The sequence below is a fragment of the Symphalangus syndactylus genome, chromosome X (genome assembly GCF_028878055.3).
Source record: "Symphalangus syndactylus isolate Jambi chromosome X, NHGRI_mSymSyn1-v2.1_pri, whole genome shotgun sequence".
NCBI lineage: Eukaryota > Metazoa > Chordata > Mammalia > Primates > Hylobatidae > Symphalangus > Symphalangus syndactylus.
In genome coordinates this window covers 92,383,189-92,411,037 of record NC_072447.2, presented here as the reverse complement: position 1 = coordinate 92,411,037, position 27,849 = coordinate 92,383,189, and the positions used below count along the sequence as shown (strand labels likewise).

The 27,849-nt window shown below is 35.2% G+C and overlaps 1 protein-coding gene across 1 annotated transcript in view; it reads right to left on the bottom strand.

Annotated features, from left to right (window-relative positions):
• Positions 1-4,055: 4,055 nt before the first annotated feature.
• Positions 4,056-27,849, bottom strand: part of DACH2 (dachshund family transcription factor 2) — a 688,870-nt gene continuing 665,076 nt past the window's right edge. Inside the window, exons 8-12 of the mRNA XM_055268433.1 lie at positions 23,965-24,113; positions 23,692-23,839; positions 22,166-22,312; positions 20,886-20,951; positions 4,056-4,552 (exon numbers count right to left, since the gene is read on the bottom strand). Coding sequence (XP_055124408.1) covers positions 4,503-4,552; positions 20,886-20,951; positions 22,166-22,312; positions 23,692-23,839; positions 23,965-24,113 — 560 coding nt within the window. The 3' untranslated portion in view covers positions 4,056-4,502. The remainder of the gene's footprint in view (positions 4,553-20,885; positions 20,952-22,165; positions 22,313-23,691; positions 23,840-23,964; positions 24,114-27,849) is intronic.

Below are 27,849 nucleotides of genomic sequence, written 5' to 3'. Positions count from 1 at the left end.
CATTCTCATAGTTAGCTAGAATTGTAAGCATCTGTGAAAATTGATAGCATGTGTACCATCCTTGCTTATACTGAATTCTCCTTTAAATTAAAAATATGTAGAGAATAAGGCCGGGCGCGGTGGCTCAAGCCTGTAATCCCAGCACTTTGGGAGGCCGAGGCGGGCGGATCACGAGGTCAGGAGATCGAGACCATCCTGGCTAACACGGTGAAACCCCGTCTCTACTAAAAATACAAAAAATTAGCCGGGCGTGTTGGCGGGCGCCTGTAGTCCCAGCTACTCGGGAGGCTGAGGCAGGAGAATGGCGTGAACCCGGGAGCCGGAGCTTGCAGTGAGCCGAGATCGCGCCACTGCACTCCAGCCTGGGCGACAGAGCGAGACTCTGTCTCAAAAAAAAAAAAAAAAAAAAAATATGTAGAGAATAATATAAAAATGTAATTTTATGACATACGTCTCTCTTCCTGAAACCTCTCCCATCACTTCACCCCACACTGCTCTCAGATTGACGTGCCAAAAGAGTTGCTGTTATATGTTCATTACTACCTACTCAAGGTGTTCTATAATATAGCCCCATTTTAACTATCAAATCTTATTTCCCAGCAAAGCTGGACAAGAAGTCTGTGCTTTCTTAGAGTGGATTTCTTTCTATTCCATGAATAGTACTTACCATTTTACTGTCTTACCCTGGGGCTTAGCTGCTGCTACTGGACTCTTACCTTTTTCCTCTTCCCACATATCCTTCTCGTTATTTAGGGCTGTAATCAAGTTTCACAAAACCTACCCATTATTCTTGCACATAACACGTGTTTCCTTCTTTATCTCTGTACCATACATATTGGCATTTGATTATCTAGCATTTGTAGTGACTTTTAATTGTTTATAATGTGAACACTGTTTTCTCAGTTCTATTAGAACTTTCTTGCTATATAAAGTATCCTTTTCTATGCCATACACAAAATTATACCTAAATACTTAATTTAATGCTCCCGTTTGACTAATTAAGATAGATTTTGAGGTGTGTTAATGTTGTTCTGGAACTTCTAAGATCTTTACATACTGCTAATCTCATAAATGGCATGAAGAACCGAAGAGGCATACTGTACTAAATTTTTCGCACAAATATTACACAAAAGATTATGCGTTTCATGCATTTAAAAAAGCATCCAAAAGTGAAGAAATACTCTCCCCATGAGAGCATAATGAATTATTGTGTAATGTACTAAAATGTTTATTAGTCGAGTTGAAATGCATTTGTGGTTATTGTAGCTCTCTTATTTGAATAAGTGAGAGAAGTTGTCCATGAGGCATAGATAATTCCAAAGATGTTAATAAATATGCCTGGTAATCAAGGAGCTTTAAAATTAGTACAATTGCCTTTCTGGAGCTTCTGCCTCCCATACTTCTAATGTATTAGAACATAAAACAGGGTTCCATGCTTGTGTTCTCAGTTGTACTATCATTCAGTTTAAACCTAGAAACTTTAGAGAAGGATTGCAGGGTAATTGACAGAGGTGTAAAACATGAACTCTTACATGGCAAGTTGGGGTCAGGAGAGGAGACTTTTTGTTTAAACAACTAAAGAGCTGAGCTTCAGAATTATTATTATAATCTGGGCATTTTATATTCAAAATGAGTACCACCCCTCCCAATGATTGCCTGCTATCTTCATACCTCACATTTGCTTTACATCTCATAATTTAGCTACTCATATGCTTTAAGAGAGAATTGAATCAGGTGAAACTGGACAAATGCCCAGGTTTGATTTCAGTAATTCATTGACTGACAAAGGGAAGCAGGAGTGTTTTGTGTGTATATCTTCTGTGTGTATGCACACATGCATGCATACAAATGCAAAAGGGAATCAAACTATGCTGATTCCTTTTACTTTACCTGTAATATCTGACAGATTTCTATAATTTTAAATGAGGGAGTCATTTAGCTATGTTTAAATGAGGGAGTCATTTAGCTATGTAGTTTTCCTCCAAGTTCAAGCTGAAGTGGTAAATTTTCAGTTCAATATCACTTTTGGTCTTTATAATGCTGACAGCTGTCTAACAAAAGAAGCAGCTCCTTGACATTATAATTCTTCAAATAGTAATTGTTTGCCTCCTTTTGATATATTGGACATTTGATGGTCTTTATAGACCCTCACACTCACTCCCTAATCTCATACTCTATTTTAAATTATTTTTAGAACTCCATCCACATCGACACCTATCCCTAAGTAAGAGGGCACAATGCTAGTGTTTGCTGGGCGAGAGAGGCCTTTATAACCAAATACATAGGGTTCAGTTATATATAAATAGCATTATATGTGAATGGAATACATTGGGAAGAACAGAAACAGCTGTATCTGGCAAAAAGATTAGGTGACTTGTAAGGTATGAGAAGACACTCAGACTAGGATTGTAATTATAGATGACAGTGTCATGAGTATGTCTGGTGGTGGGAGCAGCTGTGATCCCTCACCCCTACTCCATGATTAGTGAATTTAAGAAAGTCAGAGACCATAGAATTTGCATGAGGCTGATCCAACTCCTACAGCCATATTTCCAGGATGAACATAAACTGTATTTTCTCCAAAGAGAGTGCAAAGGAAAATAATGTAATGTGGATCCTCCCAACCCTAGGAGAAAAGCGTTTACTGAGAAAGAATTGATATACAGTGAAACCGCCATCCAGCAATGACGGAATTCTTATCCTTGACCCAGTTCCTTTTCTTAAGGCTAAGGTTCCTATGTTGTTGGAGGAGGGAGGTGGTTGTGAAGAGGAGGATGTGGAAGGGTTGTCAAGGGGTAGCATTGAAATGACAAGCAATCCTATCCCAGTAAACTTGAAAGTACATGATGGGCCTCACTCCCAATATTTTTCTGTTTCAGTTTCTTCTGATGGGTCAATTAAGTGGGCTTTCAAATAACCAGAAGATTCCTATAATTGCTTTCACTTCCTTAGAAGTCCTAACCATCCATGGTACCCAAAATCAAATTACGCCCATTGATGTTAAGCCAGTGCAAATAACTGCTACCAGGTGAGATAAACCCACAGGCAGCATTAGGCACCTGAATACCTGAGAGTAGGGCAGCTACTAGCACATGCTGTCCTTCATTGTTAGATTGACTTTTAAATAGTGCAAGCCTGAATATCATATGTTTGCCTATTGAGGACTTGCTTTGTGTGTTATGGCAGGAGCTATAGTATGCTACCAGAGCAGGCCTACTTAGTAAACAAAAATCTTAGGGATCTTTGTCCTTTATAACACAGAAAGAGCTTGTAGTCCTGTCAGGACTCTCAAGATTTCCATAAACAAGGATGGTGTGGACATGATAGTGAGAAGAAACATCTGTGGATTTACCAACATGGTTCCAAAGTAGAAGACCTACAGTCATTGGGTGACCAGCTAGAATACTGTGAGATACATTTCAAAAGATAGGCAAGGAGTGGGAGTGTCACTGCCACTTCATAGGAAAACCTGAGAGGTCTTATAATCAACCAGAATTTGAGTGAGCTCCAGTATTTTACCAGAAGTGAACCAAGAGAAAGTAAGAGCACAGATTAAATAAACTGTAGGGCAGGGCTATAACTGGCCTTGGTTTTTCACTACACCGTGATGGGCACTTGGATGTACAAAGAGACTTGATATTTTGGGGGGCCAGAGAAGATATATACCCCTTCCATTTTTGTTTGCTTTTCAGTGTAGGTGGCTCTAGAATAAACTTTTGATGATAACAGATACTCAGAAAATATTTTCTAGTTCTTGGTGCACCCATTTTTCCTGCTTCCCAGTGTAACCCTTCCTCCTGGAAGCAGGTTCACTACGCACACATAACTAGGAAAAGGCAATCCAGTGTGAATCAATATAACAATCGAGGACAGGAATATCAGCCTGCTTAAACAGATGAACTGAAATAAGAACTGTGTTCCTATCTGCTTGAAAGTAACAAAACTAGAGGAAGATTTGCAAACATCTGGCTAGTTCCCGTATTTTGATTTGCACTGACTCTATGTTTCAATGACTGCAGTTGGCAGTTTGAAAAGAAATACTCAGTGACAATTGACAAAGTCAAAATGTTTTTATTTATGCTGAAGTTTAGCAAGTACATTTTTAACAAAGAAGGTGTACTTTAACATTATGTATAGTAGAACAGGGAAACCATACATATAAGTTTCTAGTCTCTAACACACTACTGCATTTTTTTAAAATTTAAAAGACAAAAGGCCAAGTTGAAATGAGCATAGAAAAGCATCAAATACGGTCAAGTTACTTTAGCCATTAGGACTTAGTTCATATTTTTAAACTGGTCAATCTAATGCAAGAACAAAGTTTACGTCATTGCTTTTAAAATGTACACGTGTTTCTTTTTTAACGTAACATAGATTAAATAGCTCCTTCAGTAAACAAAGCTTTGCTGATAAACAAAATTGAAATAACTCCATGTTGAATAGTTTCAGAGATAAACTGGAATCACAAGCATCTTCATTTATGTAAAGCCAGCGAGGACTTTTCAGGCTGAATACAACTGTTGTGCCATTTCTAAACAGTAATAGTTACCTCCTTTAAAAAAAAGAAAACAAGTTAGTTCTTATGAAGAGTCATTCTGATACGTTCTTAAAAATACTAAAACTTCTATCTTCAGGAACCTAAAATGATCTGATGTAACAGGCTCAATTTAGTGTTGGTAAAATTTAACATTTCTTAACATTTCTATATTTTCATCTGTCAGTTTTCAAAGATCCTTCAAATTTCACGCTATAGCTTCTGTTCTTCTTTCTACACACAGCACCAGAGACATTGAAGACTGATAAAGGCTCTTCACGAACTAGATTATAATGTCTGTAATAATCTGTATTACTTTTTCTTTTTGTATATAATGGTGCATCTGAAATACCATCCCTATGGTTTACCAAAACAGGGGGAAAAGAGTATCTGGTTATGATCTAAGATAACGACAGCTTTGTACATTTAAAATTTCCTCTCCCGGGTTAACCCTGAGACTGTGTATACTGCATGAAGGGAGACTAGTTCTGAATATCGTTTTAGCTACAGTGTTTAGTCAAACTGGTATCCCTCTAAATGATAGTCATTAAAAGAGCCCATGCCATCCTAGAGTTAGATAATATTTAATTTGGGTGGGTAAAAGTTATTGCTGGAAACTTTTAAAAAAAAAATTTATTCTACCTGTTTTTGTCAAACCTTGTTATTTTCCATAGCAATGGCTTATAACCCGAGTCTCTATTTAGATGCATCACAAAGATTGGCTTTTGGTTACAAAAGAAGTAAGAAAAGAAATGTGGATGAATCAGTACAAATCCATTACCTGTGTTTGATAAATACTTAAAGATAATGTTTCTGAGTCAAGTGCTTTATTTTCACATATAATGGAGAGGACATTATCATTGTTGGACTAATATGTCTAAAATATTAAGTCAATCTGGTCAAAGCTTATCAGGAGGAAAGCATACCGTTTTTAAACCTTGTGTATAATATCTTTAAAATCTTTATTCTTTCTGTGTATCAGGTATCATGGTGAGCAGCGGAATTTTCTAGATAATACCTCAGAACCAAAAATAAAGATGTAGTAAGGTAATAGATAAATAAAAGATTTGGGGTTTGGGTTAGTCAGACTCATGGAGGGTTGGACTTCATCAGAGGGCAACCAGACATTTTCCCAAGAAGCCCATGGAATTCACTTAAACTTTTCTAGGGACCAGAAGAAAACAAAGCTTGAAATTTTGGACACTGGTAATTGTTCCAACTCCTTTGTGGACTCTGAGAATATTTACTCTGATGAATTGACCAAATATTTGCTCAGTCCTCCAGTCTACCTCATCCTTTGTATACACAGCCTAAATGTCAAAGGAAAGCTCTTCGACATGAAATGACAGTCATTTTACCAGGATTGAAATTTATACAATATAGCTAAAGCTTAAATCATGCAACACAAATTGTGAACATTACAAACTGGAAAGCAGTAGCACACACTATGTCCCCTTAAAAAGGGTACACGAACTCAGCAATGAATAGCGAAAGACAATCACCATTTGTCCTTTAGAAAAATGCAGTTTCTGAAAAATTTCTACTTTTGTTATGTTTATTTCTTGCCTTTATTTAGAGACAGAAATATTTGCCCACATCCTTTATGTGTCTGCTTACAAGGCCTGTTAGGAATAGTTCCCATAGCTGCTCAAAAATTGAAAGAAAAACTAGGCTAGCAAGAAGAAAACAATATTAAGTGAATCAACTTTTCTATCAGCATACAATAAATTGAGATTTCATCGTAGTAAAACTTTTTCTCCCAATTTTGAGGACAGTAGCAAAATAGACCCCTGTGTAGCATGTTGCATAATATTGACACATATTTGGTTACTGTTTTACATGTGCCAATGCTGAATGATCATAAGGAAGATGCCAGTAATGAACTGCTAACTGACACTGATCCTTGGAGCAATCTCAAAGTTTGCCACATTTCAATTTCAAAATGCATTTCAGCTATAATATGAGTGATTTATCACTTAGTAGTAGCTGTCAAAGTAATCTCCTAGATAAACCAAAAACATCTGGAACCATAAACAGAGAGGAGGAGTAGCTGAATTTTAATCCAGACCCAGTGTGCTCACTTCATTAGGAACAGGAAACAGCTAATTAGTAATGGAATGTTTCATGTTCTTAAAAGGGTTTGTTCTTGAGCTCTAAACAGAGATGATCTGATATGAACTCTGGATGTCAATAAGATTAAAGATCAGGAAGAGAAACTAACAAAGTCTCTCCAGGGGAATGTTACGGAGCTTGAGAACTTAAAAAGAGGGATACACGCTGACATTTGGGGAGAGCTGACAGAGTTTATTGCTTTGGGATTTATCAGATAGGTAAAAAGGGGAATTTGATACATAACAAATGTGACCATTTTTAAAGTAAAAACAAAAGTCCATGCAATCCTTCCTTTAGCACAGCACTGCCTGACATGGGCATATGCCATGACACAGAAGGTCAATGTGGACACTCCATACAGGAGATGAATCTCTCTTAATCAGTTGAGTTATCTTTACTGGGCCACAAATAGCTGATCCAAACTCAAGTAAATGTGAGACTTGCCCTGTGGTATATATCCTAAGCCCATGAGCTGGAATAGCTAAAATCATGTGTCATAAACAAGGCAGATACATGGGAAAAGGCCAGGAAAAAATACACATGAGGAGTCCTCATAGTACAAAGAAGGTAAGTTAAACACATTTACTTATTTAAACAAAAGACACTAGTTTATTTTGAAGTAACTTAATTTGGAAATTCTATTTAATGATGAGACTCTCTTGGATGTTATATTTTTAGTCACCTGTCATTGTTATTTATTTCAGATATTTGATATTAATAAAAGTTTTTATTTGACTTGCTTCAATCCTTCTCCATGACTTATTTCTAATTTGGCATTATTTCACTGAATTGGGCTAAAACAGTACATCTACTCTATATAAGCAGACCTTCTACAGCCCATGAAGAATACCAGAATCCAAATGCTTATGCTTTAGAAAACATTCCTTCAAAGCATGGAATTACTGAAATGTCACATCGATATGAATTAATGTAATATTTTTAAGTGTTTAGAGTGGGTGGCCATTCCAGCAGAAATTGCATGTACTGCCATGGGGAACCTCTTATTAGAAAATGGATAAAAACTCAGTTGGCTTTTTGCAGAAGATGCTTGATGCTTTTGTCACATCAGAACTTAATGCTAGGGCAGACGTGAAAACAACACAACGGATTAGATTTTATTTAATGTAAGGAGGGCACTTTAGGAGGAGCATTAAATCTTTTTGATCATTAGAGTACCATATAACACATTGGAATGCTGCTCTATTAGATTTTTAGTAGGCATCAAAATGATGATAACAGGTATCTGCCCCCAGCCAGTGGCCAGATCTCCTCTAAGTAAACAGTTAAAAATATTTGAGGCCATTTCCTGGGCAATTCAAGCCAAATGACCCATTTGGTCCCAATCATTTGAACATGTTAGGAATCTGGCTATGTCTAGACCAGAGAGTGAACAGTATAAAATATCCATAATCTCACTGACCCATCTGTCTTTCTCTTTTCTTATGCCTATAGATTTTTCATTCTGTTTGCTTGTTAATAGCTTAATAAAGAGGAAGCAAGACTGGGGATGGGAGGAGAAAAGAAAATAGTAAAGGGGTATTTTTAGCAGCTTGGGTATCTGTTTTTATCATTGCATTCTTTACAAATCAAGAATGTGCTAGTAGAAAGGGATTAAAGGACTTGCTCCACCATCAACAGTTCAAAGGAAAAACTGGGTGTGGTAAAATCTAAAATCTAGAGCTCCTTATATTTTCTTAGAGAACACTACAGGCCAAATGTTTCTTTTAGAAATGAGAGCCCCAAAGCAGTGATAACAAATATCGATCATTTGCAAAAATGATTTACCACCTGATATAATTCCTGGTAAATACCAGGTCAGACAGGAAGTTATTTCACAGTAATTGCAGCTTAAAGTAGGTGTGTCTGCATTTTAATTTGTCTCACACTATTTAGAAATAGCATTTTCTCTGTCTTAAAAATTCTTCCACCTACTTACCCCACTAGGATTCTGTGTGAATTAATGTGATAATGTTTTTGAAGCACTATGAACTCCTTGCAAGAAAGAGGTTAAAGAAGTGTAAAATGCGTTCAGTCATTATTATGACTATCCCCTAAAAACCTGTGAAACCCATTCTCCAGGACATTTTTCCTGTATGTGTAAGGTTCTATTTATCAGTAATGAACAAACAGTAATTAAAAGTTCCATATTTTAAGGATTTGAGTATGAATTCTAAAGAATTTACAACACTAGATAAGCAGGTAACTGCTATTCGTGCCTATGACCAGTTGGAGTTCCGGCATCAGTGTTCAGGCTGCACAGAAAAAACAATAAGACCTGGTCAAAATTTCATTCGAACAAAGGAAATTCAAAATCTACTCAATGCACTTCACTGAAAACCACAAACTCACTTTATAGTATTTCGCTGTGCTATATATGTTCAAGATTTGAATAAATCTCTCTGCAATTAATGTATTATTTTATTAGGTTTATCCCTTAATCAAATATTCATTTGTGAGTCTTATTTTATTAAAAATGAAATTATACAAAGGTGAGCAAAAGCATAGATTTACAGTAGTTTAAAGCTTAATATTATCCTCTAGGGGTGATATTGACAGTATAAATATGGCATAAATGATATTCCCTAAGTCTAAAATATACTTATGAGCCCCTTGTGCATGTTCTTCTTCTTTACAACCTGCAGCAAAATGCATAACTAGCTTAATAAGCAAGGCATTTAGGAATTGTTTTTTCCTCCACAGTCTAAAACATTAGTAAAGGCCTATACCGTTTTTGTGAGTAAAAATCTTTGATAATGACTGCAATGTTCCCTCAATATGAGATTTCCTTCCCTGACAGGATGGTTATTTGAAAGTAATTGCTCACTTTTTATTTTTCAAAAAACTACCAAGGACTGTATCTATAATGTGTTTAGAGGTTTATATTTACAATAAAATGCATTTGTGATTTTTCCTACCCAAGGTTCATGTTTGCTTCCAAATGTCTCCTCACCACTTGTTTACCTCTATAAACAATGGGACCGCAATACAAACTAATAGAATTCACACAGGTATACTTTAGGCTATCAAACCTTTCTTTCGAGGTAGCTAAGCTATTCTTGAACTATTGTTAATATTTTCTAATGAGTTCTCCAGCTAAGAAGTAAGTTCTATGTTTTCTTTATGTTGCTTAATTAGTGCTGTGCTCCTGATTTACAAATGGGCACTACATTATTTAGCAGCAAGTAAGATAATCTCTTGAAGGTCATGTTTTCCTAACCTGAATAAGAGAGAGATAAAATAATGTGCTAGTTAATGCTCCACTTGTTCTCCACTTCAGTCTTAGATTCAATCCTAATTAAATGTAGAATTAATTGTAGAAACTCAACTTTAGTTGTGGAAATATGTTCAGAACATGATATTCTCAAATCAAAGAAGTGACAGTAGTGCAGTTAGCTTGGGGTCCAGTCGGTTATTATTGCAGTAGTATAAATATGAGTTACTAATTTGAAAGTAGGAAAAGCAGACAATTGCAAGCAAGGGGAAGATATAGTGTTTGATTACTCTTTGTCTAGAGAAGAGCACTATTTTGGAGTCATTTTTTCAGAAGGTTCTGGTGCTTATTTTTAGAACATGACATATTTTTTTAAAAACAGAGGTTTCTTGAAAATAATAACCATTTGGGCTCATTACCCTTAAAAATATCTGACTTACAATTTATTCAAAATGAAGACCAGGACAGGTCAATAGGTCATCTTTTTTTTGTGCAAATGGTATCATAATGGAGTATCAAACTATCTTACTAACTTGTTAACTCACCCTGGTTTTGTGAAATAATTATTTAATACATCCCCTTCCCCTTTATTGAATCTCTAGTTCTTAGAAAACATACCCTAAAAAGGAAGCATGAATGCCCTTCTGCTCACACGTGGGGATAAAATGTAGAGATGTCGTTAACCATAACTATCTATGGGAGAGCCCATTCTTTAGAGGAAGTTTTACACATCACTTATAGGCCAAATAGTTCACTCCTACTGAAATCAACATTAGAAAACACAAAATCAAATTTGAGTGTATTTTATAGGGCACAGTAATAATGATATCTTGTACTTGCCATACTTATCAGATAGTATGTATCTAACTTATTGATGAGGAAGAATAGGCAAGTATTATGATACCTATTTTACTAAAGTTAAGGCAGAGAGAAGGTAAATGACTTCTCAAAGTTAGTAACTGAGTTAGCGAGTTAGTAACTGAGAAATTCTGACAACTGAATCAGTGCTCTTTCTGCCACTTCATTGTGCCTCTCATATACTGGTTATAAAATGGCAATAGAAGTGCACGTGTCCAGTACAGAGATCTGCAACTGTTGAGCCACATTAAGAGCTTTAGAAGTACTGAAATTCTATTTTTCATCTGAGAAGAGAGAGGAAGGGAGAGGAGAATAAATAAAAACTAAGACATATGGAACACTATGTCAGGAGCTACTCCACATGTACATATGGCATATATGGAATGCCATCCTCTTTCATTATTTTCTTGTTGTGGATAATGCTACAGTGAAAAGTGTGAATTATGTTTCTATGCCATTTCTCTAAATCTCTAAATAATCTGAGATCTAGTCCCCCACTTTCCATAAGCATATAAGTTACAAAATGTTTTTTTCTTCTTCTTTTTTCTTTTTTTTTTTCTGAAACAGAGTCTTGCTCTGTTGCCCAGGCTGGAGTGCAGTGGTGTGATCTCAGCTCACTGCAACCTCCACCTCCCAGGTTCAAGCGATTCTCCTTCCTCAGCCTCCCAGGTAGCTGGGATTACAGGCATGTGCCATCACACCTGGCTATTTTTTGTATTTTTAGTAGAGACTAAAAATTTCTCCATGTTAGCCAGGCTGGTCTCAAACTCCATACCTCAGGCAATCCACCTGCCTCGGTCTCCCAAAGTGCTAGGATTACAGATGTGAGCCACCGCACCTGGCCACAAAATGTTTCTTAAAAGTCTAATTGATTTGAGTTTTGTACAGGATGCAGATTGGAAATATTTTAGGTAACATTTTAAAGTATAGTTAAGTTCCATTTTTAAATAACTTTTAATTACTACTTTTGTCTGCTAAACTGATAGAAGAACACTATAATACTCGATTTTAAACAAATCAAAATATGGAGGAAAGTGAAAAATGAAAGTAATGGATAAACAAATGTTAACTTGTACAATGTTAAAAATGATGACATCCGACATTTCCCATAGAAGGTTGAAATGCAGTTACCAGGAAGTGGTAAGATTTGAGGGCTTATTAGTTCTCTCTATTGAGGGTTTTTCCTCACTCATTATTAAATGGTTGCTCACAGATGCTGAGATCAACATTGCATTTATTCATTTTTATTATTTTAATGAAAACAAGAGCACTTAGACATTTGTGAAATGTTGCAGGAAGTCAGGGATCCCGAATGGAGGAACTGGCTGGAGCCGCGGCAGAGGAACATAAATTGTGAAGATTTCATGGACATTTACCAGTTCCCAAATAATAGTTTCATAATTTCTTACCCCTGTCTTACTTTAATCTCTTAATCCTGTTATCTTCGTAAACTGAGGATGTACATCACCTCAGGACCACTGTGATAATTGTGTTAACTGTACAAATTGAATGTAAAACATGTGTGTTTGAACAATATTAAATCAGTGCACCTTGAAAAAGAACAGAATAACAGCGATTTTCAGGGAACAAGGGAAGACAACCATAAGGTCTGACTGCCTGTGGGGTCGGGCAAAATAGAGCCATATTTTTCTTCTTGCAGAGAGCCTGTAAACGGATGTGGAAGTAGGGAAGATATTGCTAAATTCTTTTCCTAGCAATGAATATTAATAACTAATACCCTGGAGAAGAATGCATTCCTAGGGGGAGGTCTATAAACGGCTGTTCTGGGAGTGTCCGTCTTATGTGGTTGAGATAAGGACTCAAATACACCCTGGTCTCCTGTAGTACCCTCAGGCTTACTAGGGTGGGGAAAAACCTTGCCCTGGTAAATTTGAGGTCAGACTGGTTCTCTGCTCTCAAACCTTGTTTTCTGTTGTTTAAGATGTTTATCAAGACAATACATGCACCGCTGAACATAGACCCTTATCAGTAATTCTGCTTTTGCCTTTTGCCTTGTGATCTTTGTTGGACCCTTATCAGGAGTTTCTGATTTTGCCTTTGTCCTGTTTCCTCAGAAGCAAGTGATCTTTGTTCTCCTTTTTGCCCTTTGAAGCATGTGATCTTGTGAACTACTCCCTGTTCTTGCACCCCCTCCCCTTTTGAAATCCTTGATAAAACTTGCTGGCTTTAAGGCTCAGGTGGGCATCACGGTCCTACTGATATGTGATGTCACCCCCGGTGGCCCAGCTGTAAAATTCCTCTCTTTGTACTCTTTCTCTTATTTCTCAGCTGGCCAACACTTATGGAAAATAGAAAGAACCTACATTGAAATATTGGGGACAGGTTCCCCTGATAGTGAAAGAACAGGAAGATAGGAAAGAAATGTTTGTAAAATAATGATGCTTTCTTGAAAGCTAATAAAGTAATTGGTGGAACTGTTGCTCCAAAAATCATTTGCATTACTGACAAAAAGTAGATTCCAGCTGAAGTATGTGGATCATTACCAATGTTAATTCTCAAATATTAAAAAAGTAAAATGTAAACTTGAAAGGGTCAAGAGGTTAGGGGCCTTAAAGGAGTTGTGTATAAAATCCAAAAGAATGTTTTTCTTTAAATTCATTTTAATTTCCAAAAGGTAATGTTACATGTCTATTATAAATGAAAAATAAGTTCCCTAGAGCAAATAAATAAAACTTTATGCTAATGCTGCATAAGGAATCCCAGTCTAAAATTAGTTAAGTGGCCAGGAGTGGTGGCTCACGCCTGTAATCCCAGCATTTTGAGAGGTTGAGGTGGGTGGATTACGTGAGGTCAGGAGCCTGAGACCAGCCTGAACAACATGGTAAAAATTCAAAGTTAGCTGAGTTTGGTGGCCCACACCTGTAATCCTAGCTACTTTGGAGGCTGAGGCAGGAGAATCACTTGAACTCGAGAGGCAGAGGTCACAGTGAGCCAATATCATGCCACTGCACTCCTGCCTGGGTAACAAGCATGAAACTCCATCTCAACAAATAAAATAGAATAAAATAAATAAAATAAAATAAAATAAAATAAAATAAAATAAAATGTAAAATTAGATAGCAAGGCTCTGTTGGAATCTAGTTCTGACAGACAGGGTGAAGTGATTTTAGTAAGAATAAAAAAGTTTGTTTCTGTTACTATTTCAGCTGCTCCACACAGTTTTAAATAGAAAAGGGAGTTGTGTGGTATTTGTCTAAATTTTATAAATATTATCCCAATCTTTACAAACTTTTAAAAGCAGAGGTGATTATTAAATTACACCTGGTTTTAGACTATTTTGATTAATTAACTATGAAGTAGAGAAGCCTCTGCCCTTTCCCTGAACCCCTTGCACTGTTTTGCATGGGATAATACTATATATAGTCTTGTTACATATCCTAACTAGCTAACTATGTGAGATTTTTACAAGAATGGATTGATAGTGATGCACAGTGAGATAAATGAGTGAGAGTTAAGATTCCTGTGTTTTAGTTCCCACTGTCAGTGGCAAGCAAATTAACTTAGGTTATTTTCATACTTACAAAACAGTGGTTAATCACATCTTTCCAAACTACCTCCCAGAAATAATCCTCCTAGAGGATATTATTTAAAGGATAACACAAAGTACACCATGCTATACATATAATAGGTCCTGCCTTTCTTTTTTCACTATTCCAATTTTAGGCTATGAATTCCTCATTCTCAGAATGATAAGTATCTTGGAACAGAACCTCCACAGATTCATGTGGCAGCAATATCATAATTTTAATTTTTAAGGTACTATGAAAATGCTGTTTGTGGCCGGGCGTGGTGGCTCAAGCCTGTAATCCCAGCACTTTGGGAGGCCGAGGCGGGCGGATCACGACGTCAGGAGATCGAGACCATCCTGACTAACACGGTGAAACCCCATCTCTACTAAAAATACAAAAAATTAGCCGGGCGTGTTGGCGGGCGCCTGTAGTCCCAGCTACTCGGGAGGCTAAGGCAGGAGAATGGCGTGAACCTGGGAGGCGGAGCTTGCAGTGAGCCGAGATCGCGCCACTGCACTCCAGCCTGGGGGACAGAGCGAGACTCCGTCTCAAAAAAACAAAAAAAAAAAAAAAGAAAATGCTGTTTGTTTTATTTATTAAAACACAAATGTGGAAGTAAAAAAGTAAAACTTGACTTAATCTTTTAATCAGGAAAGTGTTTTTCCTTTTGCATGTCCTTCAGGTATATCTGGGTTGGGGTTGGCATATGGTGAATCCTAAGCTTAAAAAATTGTATATGTAAACAGGATGGGGCATAAAATAACTGGTCAAGCAGTTATCAGAGTTAAGTTAAACAGCCCTTCCTAGATTATAGTAAAAAACACCTGTTAATTAGTGAATTACTCCTGTAGACTCAACATGCTGACTAGCAGAACAACTTATCATGGCTGGCAAGTCTCACTATTTGCTATCCTGCAATTTGATCTGTTATATAATTAACATGTAGCTAGAACTGCAAGTCTTGGATCTATATATGAGATTGTATGTTACCATCATAATTACCATGACAATCTTGTGGTCACTGAAAATAATTTTGTTAACAATGCATGTGCGTGGTGCAAGCCAATCCATGACAACCAGGCCCTAAACGATTAAGTAATTAATGCAAGCTCTTCCCATCCTCCTAAGAAAAAATTAGAAGTATAATGTGTACTATGGTCTGACAGATATTTCACAGCAGAGAGGTACCACCAGTCAGGATAAAAATCCTGTGGAGGATGAAGAAAGTTAGAGGAAAATACTTTCTGAGAAAGAAAATAAAAAGACACAGGCTATTTAATAAACTGTACAGAAAAAAATTTTTGCTGCTTTAGAGAAAGATGCTGGGATCTTCTCTGTGGGGTGTGTGCTAGAGTCTTTTCCCATTGTATCATGATCATTGCAATAAAGTTTCTCCAGGAAATAGAAGGATCCTACTCTTCAAGGAAGCATTTAAAAGAAAATTTTTAAGACCTACTTCCCACAATTCCTCTGGTCTCTGACTTGTTATATACCTTCACTTTATAAGAAAATATTTTCACTTTACAATGGGAACATCAGAGTACCTGTGTATATCTTCCAACACAGTACAAGGCATCAATGGGAGGGAAATTAATAATTAATGGTTGATGAGTTTAGGGTAGGAAGCAGTCAGTGGAACCCCTAGAGATAGAGAAAGATGGAGAGCACACTGTGGTGGAGGAAGTTAGAAAAGTCTATAATAAAATTCCACCTGTTCTCCTTTTAGTTTTTCTTGTCATATCACATACATGGCAATAAATCATATGTGATTTATTTTTTCTGGCTCCCTTTCACACTCTATCACTTTTCTTACTATTCTTCCAAATTCTACAATGATAATCCTATTCCAAGGGTAGTTGTTTTCAGGAAATATTGGCATGGCATCTTAACTTCTTGGGAGGAATGTTGTTTTAGGTTAGTAAGCAAGTACCAAAGGGAAAAGATAATAAGGAGGTCTAAGGGGTCAAGGAAGGATAGACACTGTTCAAATTGATTTTGAGAAAATTGATAAAAATAGACATATTCGCATATATTTTACGTTATGAATATATATTAAATGTTCTATGCCATAAGGTATGCATATTAAATTATGCCCTAAATTGTAATTTTTAATATATTATAATAGATGTTAAAATGATATTTGCTGCTTTTGCAGTCAAATAACACTTTTTTTGCTTTTAATTCTTCAGTGGCAGCTTCATCAGTTACTGCATAGATGAGATCATGACTTTTATATCTTTGAATGGCCATTCTGTACTCTTAACAACATCCCTTTTTTCTGAGCAAAAATGGGTCAGGAAAAAAAAAGGTCTAGTAGGTTTACTTTTACATCAAATTTTGGTTTCCTTTCACATGTAGATTTGACTTAATATCTACTTCTAGTGTGTCAGTAGCAAAAGGAATAAAAAATTATTTAGGATGCCACCACATTTACGGAAAAAATATCAGAGGAAAATATATTCCAGTGCTAAATCATCTTATGTCTTTGTCAAACATGTATACATAAAATAAAATGTAAAAATTATTCACAGAAATTGACATTCCATGGGCAAAACACAGTTACTCATTTTGTGGTTTATTTTTTTTCCCCAAGCAAATGCAGTGGCAGATACAGGGGCAGTATGTCACTTGACATTATCTCCCCTGAACTTTAGTATTTTATTTTATTACTATAAAGTCAGTTCATGATGGCAGTTGTCTATTTTCTAAAATGTAGGAGCTTCATATTCTGTTTTTGTTTTACCTATTGTTATTAAGATGTTAACTTCAATTTTTTTAAATTTAGGAAACATGCACTGTCAACTATACCACTAGCCACTAACAATGAAATATAGTCATACAAAAGTTAACTAAGGTATAGACATGCAAAAGAAGAAGTCTCCCTGAGATCATAAAATGATGTTATTTTCTGTTCAGCAGTTCATGTTACTGCTGTTCATGCTAATTAATTAAAGGAGCTGTTGCAGTAATGTGCAAACAGGGAATCTGAGAAACTGAGAGGGCTTTTAGGTCTCCAAGTGAAGTTAAGTCAATCTGGGCGCAGGCAATCAAATGTAATGAAATCACTTGTCAGTGCTAAGCTTGCAAAAACTGTGAAGTTTGACTAGGGAGTAAAAGGATTATAATTAGATTTCCAATAGGATAATAACTAAATGGCAGAATGCAATAAAAAGAAATATTACTTTGTTAGCTAATGGTACTGCTGTTCAGTTTTAGTTTTTATCAGCACACTTGTAGTTATGCTAATTTAATTTGCTTTTATCAGCAAAAATGCACTATACAAATGGCACTTGAATGTCATTTGCAAAAAAATCATTGATCTGAAGGTGCACTTAATGACACCTGGTATGTTTATTTTATGTGAAACAGGGATTGGTTGATAAGATGGTTGATGTGCTATCTTGCAGGACCTCAACTGAGTTATAGGAATTTGGATGGAATGACACTAGCACAAGTGCTCCACCAAATCCTTCATCTCTAGAGATAGTGGACATAACCATTGGAGTAGTATATACACATTGTGTGATCACCAGAAAACATTCTGTAGGAGTTGCTATGGTAGACTCCGAAAATATAAAAGATACAGATATCCTTTTATGGAAACTTGGTCTATGCATATTATCTTCTCTGTCAAACAACATTCAAAGCATAAAAGACATGAAATAACTAAGCTGAAGAGATGTAGTATATACATATAATGTATTACATGTAATACATTTTGTAGGATACATTATATAGATACTATATATAGTAAATATATATAAAATCTTATATATATAAGATTTCTGGTACATGTGCAGTTTGTCTGCACTAAAACGCATGTGGAAATTACCATAAACCTGGATATGACTTTTTTGCTTCCAGGGGTGGCCATGTAATGTTTTTCCAAGTGCCTTTTAAATTCTTAAGATGTCACAGTGGAATCAACTGAATTTCAAAGGGAGAGTACTAGGTGAATGATAGATTTCTATCCAGCAGAGCTATTGACAATAGGAAGAGAAAGAACTTTACTGATGCTGGAATTATTTCCTGTGATGGAGATGAATTTTGGAAATGGTATTGTATTGGCATACATGAACTGACCCTCACAAACAATGATAGGAAATGATCTTCCAATTTAAAAAATAGGTTTCAAGGGAGATGGAAAAGATTAAAACAGTATCAAAATAAGTCACAAAAAAGAATTATAACTCACAAAATCAAAATTATTAGGAAGAATAGAAAAATAATGGTTAAGCTTGCATTTCATGTTTTCCAACATTATACATTTTCTGAGTTTCATAGATACATTCAAAAGTAATGTTTTTATTACTTTTTATTATTTTACAAATAATAGGCAAAATGATTGGGACTTTTAGATAATTATTTGACCTGACTGATTTGGTAAACTCTATTTAAGATTAGTTCTGATAATATTTGTAGGCACCTATTTTCCTGGCTAAAATAATAAAACATTATTGCTAAATTTTTTTGATTAAATTGTGATTCTACTGTCGTATTAACATAAGACATTAACTCTAGTTTTTCATAAGGAGATGATAGGGGCTTTATCATTTACAGTGCTTAAATGTTGTGCAAAGAGAAGATATAATGTGTATTTTTCCATTATCACATTTATATGGAACCTTGTTTAATGTAATGTAAAAGACAGACATCCAATAAAGAATTATTAACCCACCACATTTTACCATATATAGACAATGTTAAACACAAATACTAGACAGTGTAATTTTTAATTTGAAAAAAATACAAATCAATTTCTTTGCTTTAAAATAAATCACATCTCATTCCTTTTAAGATGAATCTAACTCTCATATTTAGCAAGTAAAAACTTGTAGAACTTATTAAAAGTATGCACAATGAAAACAAGTATTAAATGTGTCCTTCCCTAAGTACAAGTAAATATGCAAAATCCACTCTTGGTAGACTTCATAAAAGAATTTGGAAACGAAGAGTGGATCTACATTTGCTTATATCTCCTAATTGCCCACGAATAAAATATCACTATTTGTTACATGGAAATGAAATAATTTTAGGGCAGTTCAAAAGCTTGTATTTCTCTTGGAGTTAAGAAAGATGTTACTACTATGAACTAAAGGTATCATATAAATTAAACAAACAACAATAAATCAGAGGTGCAGGTTAAGAGATAATAAAGATAAAACTCACTAGTGGTGTATTCGGATTACCCTCTCCAGTTCCAAAGCTGACCTTAAACCCACTCAAAGCAGGGCACAATCAAGTTCAATGTTCCTTAAAGACTATGTCTATATTTGCGTGTCACTGATTCAGAAGGGATCAAATGCTTCAGGCTGTTCATCTCTACCATGGAGCTGGTATATGATGGCAACCTCAAATACCAGGCCCACAACTAGTGGGGCGCTTCTTAGTGAATTTTGCTGTGATTAATTGGTTGGACAAACATTGAATCCCATTTGAATTGGTTTTGCTCATATAGACACAGCCTTTAAGCTGAGGGAATAAAGCAGGCAGGCAAAAAAGGGATAAGAAACAGCAAAAGCTTCATTGAATGAGTTAAGCATGCATGCTTTTACACCTAACATAGTGCATTAGTTAGGTCTACCCAGCTGCAACAGAATCATGCATCACTAGAGTATCCATGAGAGCTAACATTTCTGGTTTTATAAAGATGACTTGTAAAACTACACGTAAAACAACTTATGAAGCTACCACATAAAATGGTGACCCTTAGATGAACCCAAATGGATATTTTGGTCACATCCAGTTCTGTTGCCTTTATGAAGACCCACTCATCACATAGGAGAAAGGCACTGATTAATTCCAGCGAGCAACATATTCATAGTTGTCTTCATTTTTCAAAGTTAGGAAATAGTTTTCTCATAAAAAACGTTCTTTATTTTTTATTAGAGTGAGGCATTTTATCACAATAAATGTGAAAATAAATGTAATCTGCATGCAAAGGTCTAGAAGTGCATTGGAATCACACTGGAAAATTTTCAGTGGTCACATTTAACTCATATTTTTATGTGCTTCTGCACTCCAGTGAGACTTTATATTGATTTGTTTCATCTGTTTTCTTACTACTAAATATTTTCAAACATTTTTAAAGATGTAAGCAATTGTGATAATCATGTAAATCACAAATTATAAGTCATGATCTGATTTTCATACTTAAGTGGTCTCTAAGATTAACATCAAAATTTAAAGGATGAAAAAATGTTGTCTTGAATACCTTCAAAATTTTGATAGGTGACAATTATTGTACCTGTGGCTTTTACAAACAGCAAAGTGGTGAAATTACAAAAATACCTCATGGTATTGTACACTTTTAAAAGGTAAATTACATTCACATTTATGCATTTTTAGAATATGCCTGACATACAAATGTGTATTCTTTTTACAGCTACACGTATTTGCTCACATTGTATATGTAAAATTATTAGTCCCTATGTAACCAGAGTTATTGGGTTTTCAAAGCCATGTTAAGTATTTTTTTCCTCAAAAAACTGCAAATTGCTTCCTTTGTCATAAAGTAAGAAGTGTCAAAACTTATTTATTTTATTTATATGAAGAGTATCGTCACAGGAGCTCATCCCCACCTCATCCCCAGGGGTCACATATTAAGCAGTCATAGAAAGAAGTTTTCAGTTGACTGTACCTTGCAGAGCAGCACTATCATGAGGAGTCCCGTTGTTTTCTATTTCAATATCTGGAATTCCAGTATCTGAAATAAATGACATGCAAGATTAAGGTACAATTAGGTGGTTCCTGATTCCATTTAAAGGGAAAACTCCAGTAAGCCAGTACTTTGGTCCTATAGATAACATAAGACCTTGGGTGGCATTTTTGTTTTTTGTATGTCTGTTTGTTTTTAATGGTAGGAGGGATGATTATAAACTGCAGCTGAATTTTACAATTGAGCATATATTTCTAGGTATATTGTAAATACCTCTATTTTTTTTCATTCTGTAAAAATAAATCTTAGGAGAATAGTCTGTCCATTAAAACCCCCTAAGACTATGAGGTTAACTTGCCCCCATCCTCATGGTATATTTTCCCTTTGTAAGATGTGATTGATGATATTATCTATGACATATATATAATCATATATATATACACATATTTATATATATGTATGTGTGTATATCTATATATATGTGTGTGTGTATATATATATATATATATATATATATATAGTAAATGCAAGTGAATACCAAAATACTCATTATGGTTTGTGGTCTTCATGTAGTACTGGCTCTAGGGGCAAATGTTTTATGATTGTGCTGTTCAGGTAAAACCTAGTCATTTTGATGTAAAAAGGTTCTGTTTGTGTGTGTACATATTTACTTGAACATTTACTTGAAATTGGGTCTGAGTGAGATGAAACAATATTATGAGGCCTCAGAATTAAAAATGGAATCAGAAAAGTTTGGAATTAAGATCTTTCATAATTCAAGCATCTCCGTTTACAGGATCTGCAGGGATTTACTTAGAACGTGTTTTTTTCAACCCGGTACTCCTTAGGCATGGCAACACTGATGCAATCTGCATTAAAGGAACAAGCATTGTATAGCTAATCACAATACAGTTCACCAAACATCAGCATAGTCTAACATGAGTGGCCCTAATGCACCTACATTTTAGGTGCAGGGTGGTTATCAGTGTTATTGCTTCTACTGCAAAAGTCAGTAGGACTTCCTATTATTCCAAGGCTATTTGTATCTCCTGAACAGCGATTATTTTGACTGGATTTAATTCATGATCTAAAACACTTGGCATCAAATTGATTTTTTAATCATTCCTGGACAAAATATGTCTGTGTTTTCCTCTCTCCCTTCCTTTCTTCCTGCCTTCCTCTCTTTTTTTTCCTTCTTCTATTTTTCTTCAATCAGTTTTGCTTTGTTTACCTTGAGTGTGAAAGTCCAAATCAGACATTACCTTTTAACATCCTCAGGCCACTGTCACTAGTGGTGGCTTGCTTAAGTGCCTGCTCCACTTGCTCCCGGCGCTTTGATTCAAATTCCAAGGCTTCCTGCAATTTTCTCTTGGTTTTTTTCTCCTTCTTCAGGCGCTTTTGCATGGTAGCTGAAATGTAAAAAGATCGTTTGCAAAGACTTGAGCAATGAAATAGGGATGCCAGTTTTGATGAATTGTAAGCCACAGATATAGAGTATAGATACAGAGGGATATAGAAATATTTCACTTGACATATGATTAGTGTTCTTTTGGTAGTAATTCTCATTAGGGTCATCTAAAGAGTGCTTTATTTACTGTATTTCAATCACACAACTGACTTCTTTCTATTTTCACATTTCCAGAGTGTGTGTTCTGTAATACACATGCATTTGTATGATGGCGGCAGTGGTGGTGGAGAATTGTCTTCTACTTTGACTCTCTATATGCATTTAATGATTCTTTAAACATTTTATAATTCTCTTAAGAAAAATATTCTTATTATTCATCAGGTTACTGATTACTATTCTTATTTCAAAATGCAAAAGTAATCCTGAAAATATCTATTAGGTTGCAAAATATAGTCTTTAAAACGGAAAATGGCAAGTGTCCATTCATCTGAAATGTTACCAGTTCTAAAGGCAAATATCTGTCTGTTTAATGTACATATCATCAGTCTCTCTCTCTCTCTCTCTCTGCCTCTCTCTTGCTCTTTCGCTGTATGTGCATATACAGTCATAGGCTGCATAATGAGATTTCAGTCAATGATGCACCGCATATACAATGGTGGTTCCATAAGATTATAATGGAGCTGGAAATTCCTACCACCTAGTGACACTGTAGTCATCGTAATGTCCTAGTGCAATGCATTACTAGTGAGTATGTGGTGATGCTGGTGCAAATAAATCTACTGTGCTGCCAGTCATAAAAATAAGAAACTTTCAACTAGGAAAAACACTTCTATCTCAATTTTATAGATGAAGAGCCTGAGTCTTTGACAAGTCAAGAAATTTACCCAAGATAACATAGCTACTAGTTTTCAAAGCCTGAAGACCAAATATCACATAGGTAGTTGTTTCAAAGTCGAAGGACCATATAGTTGGCCAGGGGACCAAGGTAAGTGACCTCCAAGGTTTCATGTAGCTATGTTATTATTATTATTATTATTATTATTATTATTTGAGACGGAGTCTCACTCTGTCTCCCAGGCTGGAGTGCAGTGGCACAATCTCAGCTCACTGCAAGCTATGCCTCCTGGGTTCACGCCATTCTCCTGCCTCAGCCTCCCGAGTAGTTGAGACTACAGGCGCCTGCCACCACGCCCAGCTAATTTTTTTTTTTTTGTATATTTAGTAGAGATGGGGTTTCTCCATGTTAGCCAGGATGGTCTCATCTCCTGACCTCGTGATCCTCCTGCCTCAGCCTCCAAGATATCTCGGAGAATATTTCTATTAGTATTGAAAATACCTCCAACATAATATTCACTCTGTAATTGAACTTGTAAAACTTACTTCTGCTTTGAAGCTCAACTGCAAGTTGTCTTTCAAGATTTTCTCTAATTTCTCTCTCTCTATAGAGCTCCAGTCGCAGCTCCTTCTTTTCTTGTTGAATCTGCTTCTCCTGGATGCGAGCATTATCCAAAGCAACTTTCAGCAGACCCTGTCAAGGTACAGGAAATGACATGCAGTTCATCTTATCTGTTTTAATTTATCAAATATAAAATAATATATGTAGGTGCTAATGTCTTGTATTACATTTATTTTGTTTATAGAAATATTGTTGACCTGAATGTTGGTCAACAGAGTCTCCACGGAGGACAGACTATCCGCAAAAATGAATGGTCCAGGGAATCCAGCGGGCAATGCCTGCCCAGGAGTCAGCTGTATCTTGTCCAAGGGTGACTTCATTATTGGAATTTGAACTGGTACCTCTTCTGCAAAAACAAAATTAGTATCAGAAGGTTCACAGATTAAGAGCTCAAAAGTCTCACTAAGCCACCTCTACTAAGCATCTATAAAGATTTTGTTTCTAAAACTAAATGACTGACATTCTCATAATTAGAAGTCATATTTATTCTCCAGCTGCCTCTAATTTCAAAAAATAAATATTTCAGTAAAGAACTTGTGAAACTGAAACAATGCTTATGGCTAAAGAGGTATAAAATCTGGAGAAAAAAATTTAAGATACATACAATTGACATATGTGCTTATGAATATCTATAAATTAAATATTCAGATCACTTCCTGGAAAAACATAAGCAACATTTTATTTTTTCCTCTCTAAATCTATGAATCTATCAATCAATTTATTTATCTTGATTATTTTAACAGCTTTATCGAAACATAATCTACATACAATAAAATTCACCTATTTTAAGTATACATTTCATTTTTAGTAAATTTCTAGAGTTGTCTAATCATTACCACAAATCTATTTTAGAACATCTTAATTTCCCCTATAAAGACTCCTCATGTCCATTTACAGTTAATCTTCTTTCCCACCTCAGCCCCTAAAAACCACTAATTTGCCTTATCTCCAAAGGTTTGCCTTTTCTGAATGTGTCATATAAATAGAATCCTACGATACATGGTTTTTTGTGTCTGGCTTCTTTCTCTTAGCATGTTTTTTAAGCTTACCCATGTTGTGGCAGGTATCGGTAGTTTATTTTTATTGCTGAATAGTATTTTGTTTCATGAATATACTAGCTTGTGTTTAAACATTTTCTAGTTGATGACTATTTGGATTGTTTCCAGTGTTACTTTTTATTTCATGGAATATCCCTTATCAGAAAATAACACATATGACATAAAATCACAAGTTACAGCTATTCTCCTCTTTTATTTTTATGTTGTATTCTTCAATATTCTCATTACTCAATAAAGAGCTATGAGTAGAATTTTTGTTTATAAATATGTTTTATATTTGCTTCAAACAGATATATCTAATTATAAAGGGAATCCCCTCCTACTTTGAGAACCCTGAATACTTGGTTATTCTGGCTGACAATCTTTCCTATGACCTGTATGAATTAGACAAATTTTCTTCTGTAACTACATATGTAAAAAGAAACTGCCACAGAGAGGTAATCTTGGGATGTTAACGAAAGAAATTCAGTTACACTTAGTTGAGTTCATCAGCAGTGCATGATGGGGTGAATCACAGCACCTCAAACAGTTACGCTGCTCACTGGAGTATCTTAATTTCAGCAAGAGAGCACAGGCGAAGTTTAAAAAATATGCATCTCTCTGGTCAGAAAAAAAATCCAGTGACTCCATATATGTCTAACGAGACTCACTCAAGAAAAATGACTTGGCTTAAATCTAGACATAACCAATTTCACATGGTTTGGAAACAAAAAAATGTCTACTGGTTCTGGTTCCTATGGGTACGGAATATGGATTTGTCATATATTAAGACTTCATTTTTCTATTGCAAGCAGCCTACATATGCAGTGTGCAGAGTCTTGAGCCCCATTAATTTAACAGTTACCTTTTGCTGTGGAATTTCTTGTGTGGCAAGTTGTGCCATTCATTTGTGGGAAACTTCAGTGAGATTACTTAGTACTATCTCTGAATAAAAGGCTCTTACTATATATCACCTTTACATTTTTTATTTTTCCAAACCAATAGCAATTTAAAAAATGCTATATGATTATATTAGAGTCAACAGTTTCATACTTTTTGAATCCAAATATCAAAAAGAGCATTTGTTTATTGACCTTAAATAATTCAATAAAATGCATGAACTATACCATTAATTTTCTTTAGCACAGAAAGCTATGAGAATAACTTCCCAGGAATTTTTTTTAGTAAAGCTTTGAAAACAATATTTTGTTCACAGATGCAAATGTTTTCTACAACTCACTTGTAGTTTATTTTCATACTCTAGTTATGTAACTCTCACTATTTAAAATTAACCCTAAACTCTTACAAGACATTTGCCTCTCTACCTTTTTTTTTATAAAGTCAGCGGTAGGTTTAGAAGAGGTAAATTATTCCAGAGAGAATCAGCACATTATCACAAATTCTGTGACCTTATTCAGCTACATGGTTTCTTTTGAAGTATTATCTCATAAAAACACTATTAAAACATGTCTTCGGCAGCAGATATAAGGTTTCTAAGGTACATTTCTCAACAATTAACCACAGTGTTATGCTTCAATTGCATTGTTTGATGTCTATATTTAAGTAGTATTTTTTTCTTCTCCACGTGAATGTATTAAGTGGATGGAATGACTTTATAATGATGATATATCAATATTTATAATAGCTGGAAAGGTTCTGTACTTTTATGCTGATGCTTATAAATCTTAAAGTATTAATTTATGTAGCCTGGAAAAACTACTATCATAAAATGAAGTGCTACAAAGTTATAACATTAACTTCCTGCTGATTCAGAGACAATATAATCATTTCCCTGAATAAATATTTTGTGTCAAGGACAGAGTTCTTAAAATAATGGATTCATTGTTACATGTCACCTACACATATGTATAACCTCAGTGGTGAGACTCTGAGGGTTACTTTACAAACAAGATAGCTGAAAAGGAAAGCAATACATTCAGTATGCAAAAAACAAAATTATAACTACATTAAATTTGTTAGAAGTCTTCTATTTGAAGATGAAAAAAATGCCATTAAATTGGCTGAAAGGAAAATTACTATTGACTATGAAGACAGATTGCATGGTCTATGGTTTGTAATGTTGCTGTACAGTAAATTGGAGTTTCAAAATAGTATTACTCTTCTTTAAAGAGATAGACACAGCTGAATTAGGTGTTGCTTGCTGCAGTGAGGATCAAATACAAAAAGAATCATATTTCATCAGACCTCGTCAACACCAGGAAAATAAATAGAAATATAAGAGGTATGCAGGCAATGATTCATTTTGATAATCTGGCCCAAGAGAGACACATAGAGACAGCACACGGATCTAAGCTTCTATCAAAAGACAAATAGGACACAGAGGGTGAGAACTGGGATGACAGCGTAGCAGAGGTCACATCGATTTTCAGCAGCAGTTTTAACATGGATGAGATAACCCTGGACTCTATTTGGCCCATTGTTCATATCCTACCTGTCCCACAAGCAATAAATTTCCTAGTCCTAGAAAAAGGGCCATAAAGAAGAAGGATTCTACTTATGACTTCTCATGATTAAGTTTCTGTGCTAACCAAACATGCTTTTCGGACCAAGGTCACATTGCATGTTAAGGTCCATAATAGCCCAAAAGTAGTAGAAGTGTATTATGTTTTAGTGTATGCAAGAGGAAACTGCCAAACTATACATCAGATTTTTTTTTTTCCTATTTAACTCGTTTGCTACAAAAATGAATGGTAAATGAATTGGAAATCAATTTCAATCTTGTAATATATTTTTACATCTGAACAGCATCTGAATTTTGCTCAGAATTTAAATAAGTGCACTGTTATGTAGGAATTTACTAGGTAGGGTTGAAAAATCCTAACTGGCAATAAAATTAAAAATGGGCAAGTATTAGAAACATAGGCTATTGGTTAAATAAGAGCATCTCTTTATTAAACCCAGGAAAAAGGATTTTGAATTTTTTTATTTAAAAAGCTGGTATTCAAAATGTAAATAGTAAAACCTTTATCAGCACATAGAACATAATAGTATAAACTACAAAGTAAGGATAGGAGAACTGCTGTC